A 12,457-nucleotide genomic window follows, 5' to 3' on the forward strand; every position below is an offset into this window, starting at 1 on the left:
ATAATTTTATGTGATAGTAGAGGCTCGTGGTTAAGACAACATGAGTTGTGCAGTTCAGCAGGTGCATTACATTTTTAGTTCTGAGTGTAACACAATCTCTTTCCATTCTCCTTAGGCTCACATTGTCCTTGAAGTTCCTCCATATCATAACCCCACAGTTACAGCTGCAGTGCAGGTGCACTTTTATCTTTGCAATGGCAAGAGGAAAAAAAGCCAGTCTCAACGTTTTACTTACACACCAGGTATGAGGAGTTATGATAGTTTACTGTACACCTTTATTTCATAATAAGTAAAATGTTGCCCATTGAATCCTATATTAGAATGCTTAAGGTAGGGTGCTTATAAGCAATAAAAATACCGACATATGCTTAATCTTTAAAGTTTATGTTGACTTTAAATATTAAATGTGATATTAGTTATTTTGTAATAATTATATTCTAAGGAAATTAGAAAACTGAATATAGATTTGAAGTCTGTTTTTTAAGGAGCTATCAGAAATCACCAGCATTCCAGGAAGGGAGCAGGTGTTTGTGAATGTGTGTGAGCTCCTACATCCTGGACTCATCTTGTGCCCTTAGTACTGCAGGAAGGCAGTTTGCCTATTTCATAATGCTTCATCTCAATCATTTCCTATCAGATAGAAAACCTTTCATTATATCTTCATTTGTCAAGCAGTGACTAACATATAATGGTCTTTGGGGAATATATAATATTAAGTTGATGCCAAAATTCCTGGTTTTATAGATGTATCTTAAGGTGGTATATTTTTTAGCAGTTCAAGTGCTGTAACTTTCTAATGCTCAGTTTTGACACATAATTATATGCAGTAATGCATGCTAATGCTTGTATACTTAGAGGACAAAAGTTTTTGAGGACTCTCTGCCTGTCACCTGGGTATATGAAAATTGTATGAAAATAAAGAATCATGGTGAACCTTATTTTACAAAACGTACTTTTGGAAAAACTTTTAAATGGTATAGTAAATGAAAAGAGCTAACACTTGTGTTTGAGAGGGCACTGGTTATTATTAATGGTCATTCATTCATCATTCATATCTTTTAACGTTACATTCTATAGTCTCTAAAAGATACTTATATTCCAAAATCTGAAAATTAATATTCCTTGATAATATTGATACATTACTTGGTAACAGAATAATTACTTGGTAGCAGAATAATAACAGAATAATTGTATTCTCATTTTCAAGTAGAATACAAAATCTTCTGAAAATTGAAGATTTTGGTTAGCCATTTCTTTTATTCGTTCATACAATAAGTATTTTAAGGTGCCCACTAGGTGGGCAAAACCTGACCCATTCCCTTCTCTCATGGAATGTATTGTCTAGTGAGACAAATACAAGTTAATAAATCACTAAATAAATAAATTACTGTCAAATTTGAAATTCAGAAATCAAGATAAGGGCCCTAAAAGAAAGGGGCACAATGCTTTCTTTCAGAAAACCTTCAAGTAGGCTAACTGGTTGAGAAAATGCTTCCACTTGAACTGAGAACTGGAAAATAATAGCTAGTAATAGTTAATACTTATTTAACATTTATTATGTTTTTAGAACTGTTCTAAGTTTGTTATCTATTAGCTCATTTAATCCTCATAATAGCCCTTTGAGGTAGGTTATATTATTATCCTGTTTCACAGATGAGCAAGCTGAGTGGTTAAGTAATATGCCCAAGGTCTCACAGTATATAACTATTGGAGAAAAAATTAATGTGCAGGCAGTCTGGCTCCAGGATCTGGGTTCCTAACTGTTTTGTTATAGAACATCTCAGGTTTGTTTTTTTTATTTAGCCAACATATATAGAGCATTTACTATGTGCCAGCTGCTATTCTAAGCTGTTTACACATAATAATTCAGTTATCCTCCCATAACCCTATAAGGTAGTATATTAGTTAGGGTTCTCTAGGGAAACAGAATCAACAAGAGATATCTGTAAATACAAGATTTATAAAAGTGTCTCACGCAACTGTGGGTATACACAAGTCCAAATTCTGTAGGGCAGGCAGCAAACTGGCAACTTCGATGAAGATGTTCGATGAACTCAGATAGTGAACTGGCAACTTCAGTCAACGTGTTCGAGGAACTCAGGAAACGCTTCGCTGGTTAGCCAAAGAAAAAGTGAAGGTCCTCTATCTCTCTTGCTTAAAAGTCTTCAACTGATTGGGTTAAATCCAGCTGATTGAATTCTCTCATTGTGGAAGACACATCCTTCGTTGAGATAATCAGTCACAGCTGCAGCCAGTTGACTGATGATTTAATAAACCAGCGTTCTGGTTTATTAATCAGCCACAGATGTCCTTTCAGTAATGATTAGGCCAGTGCTTGCTTGACCAGACACCTGGGTACCATCACCTGGCCAAGTTGACACATGAACCTAACCATCACAGGTTGATAATGTTTTTATCCTCATTATATACATGAATGATGTGAGGTCACACAGCTAATGGCAGAGGTGGGATTTGAATCTTAAATCAATCCAAACTGTTAATTACTGTGTTAGATAAAATGAAGAACAATATTCTAGATAAAGGCAGCCCCAATATGCAAAGGCCTTGTGCAACCAAGGGATCATAGTATATTAGGAGCTTTAACAGAGAGGGGACATGATCAGACTTGAGTATCAAAATAATTTTCTCCATATTTTTTCTATTTCTTCATAAGGTGTCAATGAATGGTTTATTAGTCTTTTCTTAAATGCTAACTATGGAGAGTAAATTGGCAGGACCAGAGTAGATTCAGGGAGACGCACTGAGTAGCCTATAGCAGTGGTCCAGAGAAGAGATGGTAGTCATTTGAACTAGTTTTGTAGCACTGGTTGGATTTGAAAGATATTTAGGTAAAATCTAAATAAAAGTGATGGATTGGATATAGGGGTAGGCAGGTGAGAGAGAGAGAGAGCAAGGGTTAAGAATAGTTCAGATGTGTCTGGCTTTCTCAACTGGATGGGTGGTGGTATCACTCACAGAGACAAGGCTTCGTAAAAGAGAATCAGTTTGGATGCACAAAAAGGGAAATCATTAGTTGAGCTTCAGGTGCCTTTGAGAGAGCTTTGAACTATTTAGCAGGCTATTGGGTGTACCGATATGGAGCTGAAGATGTGAATTTGGGAGTCAAAGACATATAGATGTTCAGCTACAGGTATGGATGCTATTGATTAGGGAAAGAGTAAAGCAAGAATAAAGCCTTGAAGAACTCACTCATTGATTGGATGGAAAAAATTGAGCCTTAAAAAGAGATTGAATACAATGGAATATTCAGCAGTAAGAAGGAATGAAGTCCTGAAACATGTGACAACTTGGATGAACCTTGAGGACATTATGTTAAGAGAAGTAAGGAAGACACCAAAGGACAAATATGTTAGGCTCTCCCTGATATGAATTAATTGTGATTAATTACAATTAACTCATAAACATAAAATATAGAATATAGGTACCAGGATATAGAATGAGGCTAAAGGATGGGGAGCGGTTGCTTAATATGTACAGAATGTTTAACTAGGGTGAACTTAAATGTTTGGAAATGGACAGAGGTGATGGTAGCACATTACTGTGAGAATAATTAGCAGTGCTGAATGGTGTGTGTGAGTGTGGTGGAAAGAGGAAGTTTAGAGTCTTGTATGCCGCCATAAGGAATGGTTTCTACACTGTGTGAATATATCTCAATAAAATTGCATTTAAAAAAAAAAAAGGAGATTGAGAAATTTTAGCTGCAGAACTCAAAGGTAGATCACGAGAGTGTGGTTTCATTTTGCCAAAGGAAGAGGTTTCAGGAAGGAGAGAGAGAGATGTATAATAAAAAGTGTGGACCTCTTTCAGTTCTAAGTGCTTCCTCTTCCATCATTGTCAGCCCTCTTGACCATCAGTAAAGTAGCAGGAAAAACAATGTAAGCAATAGGCTGCAACAGTTGCCTAATACCCACCTTCTATATGTTTCTCAAAGCTAGATCCCTTCTAGGCAGATGTCCATAGGTAGAAGAAATGAAATAACATAGAAATGCAATCATTTGATTTATTGACATTGATTGCTACTAATCATGGGAGTAACAATAAGTCTGCAAAACCCTTTTGAGTATATGTTGGCACAATTTAACCCCTTCTTATGACATCATTCTTTGTAGCACAAATTCTTTAGAGAGAATTAAGCTTGCAAGATTAAATGTGTCCCTATTTCTAATTACTAATTTCTTCATTTTCATATAGCTTTTCTTGTAAGATGTAGGCAACCAGGTATAAAGCATTTATAGTTAGCATCCAGTCAAAACTTCACTCAATTCTGATCTTTTCTGACTCTTGTGGTTGAAAGAATGCAAACCATTCTCAAGGTCTGCTAGATTTTCCGTGTTTTGTTTCTTTCACCACAAAGTAGGTGTCATTGACCTTTACAGCCCTTTCTTAATGTATGAACTTAACTCATTTTAACTTCATTATATAGTAATATAGTATATAATAAGCATATTTATTATACTTTTATAGTAGATTCCTCTCCCAGCAATATTGTCCATTCATAAGGAGGAGGACTGAGAAATTTCCATTTTGGTTTAGCTAGATCGAAGTCATTGTCTGTTTTAAGAGCTCTTTTGGTGGAGAAATAATAATAGAAGCTAAATTAGAGTGGGTGGAGGCATGAATGGAAGGTGAAGACATAGAGACAACAACTACAGACAGTGCTTTAAAGAAGTTTGGTCGTGAAGGGAAGGAGGAAGAGAGGGTGATAGCTAAAGGAGGGGGTATATGAAGCCAGAGGAAATTTATATGGGAGAGGCCCAAGAAGGTTAAAAAGGTGATTCAAGTGGTAGGAGTGTTTTGACTATACAGAGGAGAGAACATTAATGATGATAAAGAATACCAGGTTTCTGAGGAAAGTGGGAGGAGACAGGATTTAAAGTATAGAGGTCAGGATGTGCCTTAGATGGGTGTTGGAACAGGATGGAAGGAAGAAAAGATGGATAAGATAGTTGTAGATTAGTAAGTTGTAGATTTAGTAATGGAGAGTTTAGAGAGTTCCCATGTAATAAACACGTTTTTTTTTCTGTGAGGGATAACATGAAGTCGCCTGATGTGAGTGCAGAGGAGTGTTTGTGATATGACAGTTGGAGGAGATTAGAAAAGTTTTGAAGTAGTTGCTGTAAAGAGAGGGAGAGTAAGTTGACCACAGAAACCTAGAAGGATTTTAGAAATGATCAAAGGGCAGATTTGATGTTGATATTCATGAATTTATAGATACTGATGAGCCCTGCTGTGTAAGTTTCTTAAGCAGCACTCAGATTCTTCAGAGCAGGTGGTAAGAAATGGGCTTGTTCAAGGTGAAGTGTGCTAAAGACATACAGTCTAAGGGGTTGTTGAATGTTGTTGAGATGAGGACTGTAAACTCTAGCCTGGATAAGAAGGGAGAAGGACCAAGGGAGAAGGGTGGGGGGAGGAAAAAAGAAATAGGGTCAGTGGATTAGAGGTTCTAATTATTACCATCTTAGTGGTGGTGATTGAACAGGCAAACAGAAAGGAGAGAATACATCACTAGCCCATGGACTTGGAGGAAAATATAAAAACAGAATCCTAGAGGGCATTGCACATGAGAATGGAAATCAGTGGGGCCTGCGAGTGGAAAGACATTGGATTGGAGAGACAATCTGTAGTTGTTACCACTGAACTTATTTATGGTTGACAGAATACAAATCAGGTGGCATGTGGCATACGCTAATAGAAGGAAAAATGGAAACATAAGAGTGTTTGGATAGTTCTTTTGGGTTGGTAGCTATCTTTTCTCTGTAGCATTTTGTGTGATTTTTACTAAAATGAAATTTAAAAAAAATTATTGAGGTGGAATTAACAAAATATAAAATTAACCATTTTAAATTTAAGTGAACAGTTCAGTGGCATTTAGTATATTCACAGTGTTGTGCAGGCACCATGTTTATCTAGTTCCAAGATATTTCCGTCATTCTAAAGTAAAACCCTTTACAGTTTTTAATTTTGACGTAGTCTAATTTATCTATTTTTTCTGTTGTTGCTTGTGCTTTTTGTCATATTTAAGAATGCATTGCTAAATCCAAGGTCATGAAGATGTACTCCTATGTTTTCTTCTAGGAGTTTTATCCTTTTAACTCATATTTAGGTCATTGAGCCATGTTGAGTTAATTTTTGTATATGGTTTGAGAGCATTACACATGAGAATGGTAGGAGTTCAGCTTCATTCTTTTGTGTGTAATTACCCAGTTATCCCAGCACCATCTGTTGAAGAAGACTGTTCTTTTCCCATTGAATCAAGGTACTGTTACCCTTGTCACAATCAGTTAGCCATAGATGTTTGAGTTTATTTCTAGACTCTCAAATCTGTTTGTCTCTGTGATATGCTCAGAGATGTTGTGGGTTTGGTTCTAGACCAGCATAATAAAACAAATATTGCAATAAAATCAGTTACAACTTTTTGGTTTCCCAGTGCATAGAAAAGTTATGTTTACACTGTACTATAGTCTCTTAAGTGTACAATAACATTATGTCTAAAAATACAAAGTACATATTTAAGTAGAAAATACTTTCTTGGTAAAAAATGCTGACCATCATCTGAGCCTTCAGTGAATCATAATCTTTTTTTAATCTCTCCCTAATTTTTGAAGGACAGTTTTGCCGGATATAGAATTCTTGGTTGGCAGTATCTCTCTTTCCCTATCTTAAATATATTGTGCCACTGTCTTCTCGCCTCCATGGTTTCTGCGGAGAAATCTGTACATAGTCTTATGGAACTTCCCTTGTATGTGATGGATTGCTTTTCTCTTGCTGCTTTCAGACTTTGACGTTGGACAATCTGATCAGTGACTGTCTTGGAGTAGGTCTATTGGGATCTGTTCTGTTTGGGGTACACTGTACTTCTTGAATCTGTAATTTTCTGTCTTTCATACGATTTGGGAAATTTTCAGTGAATATGTCTTCTATTATTCTTTCTGCCCCTTTTCCTGCCAGGATACCTATAACATGTATATTCATGTGTTTCATGTTGTCACTCAGCTCTGTAAGACCCTGCTCATATTTTTCCATTTTTTTCACCATCTGTTCTTTTGTGTGTATGAATTCAAATGTCTTGTCTTCCAGTTCACTGATCCTTTCTTCTGCCTGTTCAAATCTACTGTTGTGTCCCTCCATTGTGTTGTTCATCTCCTCCATTGTGGCCTTCATTCCTATAAGTTCTTCCATTTGTTTTTTCAAGTTTATGAATTCTTCTTTATGGTCATCCACTGTCTTCTTTATATCCTTCATCTCTTTTGCCATATCTTCTCTTAGTTCATTGAATTGATTTAACATTAGTTGCCTCATCTCCTGTGTCTCAGTTGAACTATTAGTTTGTTTCTTTGGCTGATCCATATTTCGTGTTTCCTAGTATGGCTTGTTATCTTAAGTTGTCTAGGCATCTGATTTTCTTGATTAGTTTAGTCTGGAGCTCCATTTCACTCTTTTACCTAGGGGTTTCTTGTTGGTTAGCTTTGTTCTCTAACCTTTGTTGTTCAGTTCAACTTATTCTAGACCTCTAACTTAGGTTCTATTTAGTTGATCAGAATTTTTCACCTCTTGTTTTTCTGTTTCTTGCCCTGCCTCTGTGTAGCCTTTTTGTGAGAGGGTCTCCTCAGTCACGTTTTCCCAGTCTAGAGAGGCCCAGGCCTCATGAGGCGGGTATGGAGTTTCCCTGAGAATGAGACCCTCCTATGAGGCCTCTAGAATCAGTGCTTTTCTTATTCTGTCCGGCAGGTGGTGCTTGCCAGCCTGCAACTCCCCCACCAGTATAAGGAGGTATGGAGCCTTTAGTTCTCCTGGTGACTCTGATCCTGTCGGGGTGTGGCTGACTGAAGCTGGAATCTGAATTCCAGCCCCTGGGGTCTGAGTTCCCAGAACGAGGACTGCCAGTTGAACTGGACCTCCCTTCACTCTCCTGATCCTAGGAACTCCAGTTGTCTCCCAGGGTCACTATTCCCTTCTCCCCTCTCCTCTTTGGAGCAATTCCAGCTTAATTCCTTGGTCAGCCTGAGTTGCCAATTGAAGACTGGGTTGGAAACTTTCACAAGTCAATCTCAAATTCAAAGAAGTTCTGGGTATTCTGTCTCCCCCCAAGACTAGCCTAGACCTTCAACTTGGGCTGTCTGATAGAAAATAACCACATATGTTACTTTTAAATTAAAAAGAAAAAAGGGGGAAAAAAAAAAAAAGAAGTCCCTTTTAAAAGCCTTTCCCCAGCCTGGACGTTTTGTCATTGTCAGAATAGAGCATTTAAAGATGTACTTTGGGCTATTCTCTGATAATTGGTCTCCAACAGCTTTAATTCTGCCTCTGCTGGGGGCTGTTGAAGTGCAAAAAGATAGTGAGAAAGTGAAAAAGGAGAAGGGACAAAATGTAGGGAAAAAAAGAAAGGGAAAAAAAAAAAGCTTTTTTGGAGCCAGAGAATGGGTACCTGATTCTATATGCCCTGCCTTCTCAGAGCCCAGCCCTTCTTTAGCACCCCCAGCTCCAAAAAGTAGTTAATTAATTTGTTAATTAATTCTGCAATTGGGGCTGGGTTGAGTCCCCCTTCTTGCCCTCAGCAGATTTGTTATTGTTGTTGTTTTTTTTTTTCCCTTTCAGGGAGCCAGCAAAACAGTCCTTGAGGTCTGGTTGGGGAAGGTCGCCAGACCCCTAGTTGGGGTAACTTAAAAAATTTGCTGCGATCTCAGCATTTCCTCAGGTTCCAAACTTGTGTATGATGTGTGACTGGTCACTGGAGACCCTGAAAACACTGTTTCGTATAGTTCTTGAGTAATTACCAGCTGCTCTACAGGAGAGACTGAATTCCATCCCTCACTACTCCTCCAACTTGCCCCTCCCCTTCCAAGTGTTTTTAGAATAGTATAAGATTTAAGTGTGAGGTCCAGTTTATCAAAAGATTAAATGAGTGAATGAACCTTGTGTTTTAAAAATTGTAAAAGTAGTGTTCAACCTAATGTATATGCTACAACATTTATTCTACCGTAATTATTGGACAGGTGACTGCAGTATTAAATTGTACCTGTGTTTTTCTTGTTACCAAAACAGCAATTGGATAGCTAGAACTAGTCATTTAAGAGGAACCCAGGTATTCTTTTCTCACATTGTTTTCAGAGTAAAGAATAGTTTTCATAATATTTTTAAGATACCCATTATCTGAAAGTAGAATTTTTTTAGCTTTGTTCTAAATACTGTATTTTACCTGTAACAATCAGATTTTCTAAGTGACAATTTACTGAGAATGATATATTTTATTATTGTATTATTCTCTGTAATATGATTAATAATCAGTGAGAATAAATGATTTACATTAAAAAAAGAAAGTTACAGTTCTGCCAAAGTCAGAAGAAAAGTACGTACATCATTCAGCGTAGTGAGCCATACTTGAAACACCTGAGCAAGTATCAGAAACTGGATCAGCACTGGGACAGAAGCAACAAGAAAATTGTTGATAATCTTTCTCTCTGTCCTTAGGATCATTGTCTCATTATTGGGGATGGGCTCCCCAATTGCCAGGTTTAGAGACTAAAGCTGGTTCATCACTAGCCCATTCTGTACTTGTCAGGAAGCAGAAAGTGAAGTACAGAACTCCAATGTACTCTCAAGTGCTTCATTAATTACCTCTTCTACAATAAAATATACTGAGATCTGTCTTAGTTCTTAGCCTAAACAAAAAACTCAAATTGGATGTTAAAACCTTGACCTAGCCAAGATCTTGAATAAGATGCTTAACCTCTCAGAAGTTTCATTTCCTCAGAATGAGTCCATACTTATGTAAAAAGATTTGTACTTGGCTGGAGTTTGGTAAGTGGTGTTAGAAACAAGCATTATACCTTAAAAATGCTCACCCGGTTGAGGAGGAGAAAAGAATTTATTCACGATCTTGCAAGAATGGACGCACAGCCAGACACATGGCAGGTGTGCCCAAAAAAAGAACATGGCAGCAGTTATATCCTACACCTAATACGCATGTCCCTCTCGTTTCCCCATTGGCTGGGTACTCCAGAGATTACAGCCTATCCAAGAGAGCTAACTAGCCTGTCTTTGAGATTTGAGTTGTACAGCCTATCCAAGAGATCTCATCCAGTTTAAATTTCCTGCTGTGAGTTCCCACCTTTGATTATAGCTAGCACCAACTCTAGGCTTACGTCAGGGACTCTCTCCTTCCCTTTTACCATGGAGCCCGTTTGAGTCAGTCTTGTTTAGTTTCCATTTTCCCTACTCCATGTTGCCTTTATGTGAAAGCTAAACTTAACCCTTTCTTACAGATTCTCTCCTCTTTCTTTTTAAACTCTTTTTAGTTTTCACATTCTATTTTCTCAAATTTGCTAAGAGCTTTTTCACATTCCTCATTATAGGGATCATTATGGGGGGTATAGATTGTTCTGCTGATATTCTTGGTTAGGGCAGTTTCGGTGAGTCTCTGAACTAACTCGGGTCACACAGGATAATGTAACAGCCAACTGCTGTGAATACTCTGGCTAAAATGATAAAGGAAGTTAAAACAGACGTTGCAATTCCTTTCCATTTCCCAAACCAATTTTCCAGCCACCCCGTGTGTGGGTTGTTTATGTCAGAATTTTTTTGCTAGTTCCTGAGATAAGGCTGTTAAGCCTTGTAAAGCCTTGGTGATAGTTCCATCTGGTGCTGTATTATTGGCATGAACGTGCAACAACTTCCCCCAATCATAACATAGACACTTCCCTTTTCAGCTAGCATCATGTCTAGGGCCGTTCTGTTTTCCCATGCCATTTGGCTAGTGGCATCTAACTGTTCTGCTGACTGTAATAGATATAATTGATCCAATCCACATTATTGATGGTGACTTACCAGAATAAGAATGATTCAAATCTTGCAGCCACTTGACTTCTAGCTTTAAACTCATTTGGAGCTATCTAAATAAATTCTTTCATCAAAGGAACTGGGTACATTTCGTACATTTCTCTTATCTCTTTTGCCTTGGGTTGGTACTTTTTCTTTACTTTCAAATGCCAGGGTGAATGAGATAGCCAATTGAACCAGAACTCAACTTCCTCCCCACTTTTCAGGTACTGTTGGCCAGAGAACGCCCTTCCTGCAGAACCACCAGAGGTCTGCTCAGGGTATAGCTAAGCTGGAGAAGTTGCCAGTACTATCCTTATTCACATTCCACACTTGTGTACACAAGGCCATGGTACCAAGATCCTGGAGCCCTTTTTCCCATCTGAAGAGACAGGCAGAGTGGTTTCCGTGACCAAGGTGAGAAGCTCATATGGCCTCGATACTTCCCTTCCAGACTGAAGGGAAAAGGGAGGACAATGTACTACAACTTTCACCAGGAGTAGCATTTTGAAAGAGGAGTATTATACATTTAAACTCCTTTTCATGCTTTTCCATACCCAAGGGGAAGGGCACAATCTGAGCAGTGGGTCAGCCTGTTGCACAAGCGTAATAGTCGCTTCTGTTTAGACTCTGGATGGTATATTTGTCCCATTTTACCCAGGCATTTGTATCTCTGTAACCTGTCTGTATGTCTATGGTCTGCTTTAAGTTTCTGGCCTCAAGTACTCTAATGACCTTGGGGCCATTTTGAACTGGAGAGTTGGACTCCAGCCAAGTTTCCCTTAATGGTTTTCCCTCCGATATGGGTGAGTCCCATCCCTTATACTGTGTTGTCCACCAAATAGCGTTCCAAGAGTAACAGGGGTCAGGTGACTCATAAGTTATGCTCCCAAATGTTTGCCCCTCAACAGTCTTGCTATCTGGGCAGTTTGCCCTTTATAGGGCAGCAAGAATTTACCAACATGTAAGGCTATTTACTGGTTAAAAAGAATGGAACAATTAGACTAATGAACACAAAAGGCTTACCATTCTTAAAGGCCCACTTAAAATCTAGTCTTTAGTACACCTAGTTTAGTGATGCCTGAATATACTTGCTTCACATATATGTACACCTTGAACAAACACAAAAAGTTTGCTGTCAGGTGAGTAATAATTCACTATCCGGGGAGAGGAGGAGAAGTCTTGGTGTGTGACATTTGACAATATATGTGGTATCTCTATTCCCACAGCAACCTGGCATCTCCAGATGCAGAGCTGGGAAGAGATATGCACCACTCACTGTCCTAAGTTTGTTTAATTCAGCTTTAGTGAACCTCAACCCCTTTTTCAGGAACTTGTGCATATAAGCCACTTGCACTTTGAGTATGAACCTTTTGCTTTTGCCCAAATTATATCAGCAAAACCATACTACACATCACAAGAATACATACAGCCCCATACATATCTGGAACACAGACAGACACATATAATTTATGTACACATCCATAACCATACAAAACATACACACATTATGCCCATTTACAAGCATGTACAGCCAACACACTACTGTTACGTATACACAGAAAACCTCTACATAGTCTTTCTCACTTTTCTCATTCTTCACACTATCGTGAACCTGCAC

The 12,457-nt window shown here is 38.1% G+C and overlaps 2 protein-coding genes across 4 annotated transcripts in view; one reads left to right on the plus strand and one right to left on the minus strand.

Annotated features, from left to right (window-relative positions):
• Window positions 1-12,457, plus strand: part of NFATC3 (nuclear factor of activated T cells 3) — a 163,622-nt gene that overhangs the window by 110,635 nt on the left and 40,530 nt on the right. For all 3 annotated transcript variants that reach the window (XM_037815881.1, XM_037815883.1, XM_037815882.1), the window contains exon 8: window positions 116-242. In XM_037815881.1, the coding sequence (XP_037671809.1) occupies window positions 116-242 (127 nt within the window). The remainder of the gene's footprint in view (window positions 1-115; window positions 243-12,457) is intronic.
• The window catches only part of ESRP2 (epithelial splicing regulatory protein 2), a 71,780-nt gene that overhangs the window by 9,410 nt on the left and 49,913 nt on the right, over window positions 1-12,457 (minus strand). The gene's annotated exons all lie outside the window — the stretch shown is intronic.

Source organism: Choloepus didactylus, chromosome 22 (genome assembly GCF_015220235.1).
Source record: "Choloepus didactylus isolate mChoDid1 chromosome 22, mChoDid1.pri, whole genome shotgun sequence".
Lineage (NCBI taxonomy): Eukaryota > Metazoa > Chordata > Mammalia > Pilosa > Megalonychidae > Choloepus > Choloepus didactylus.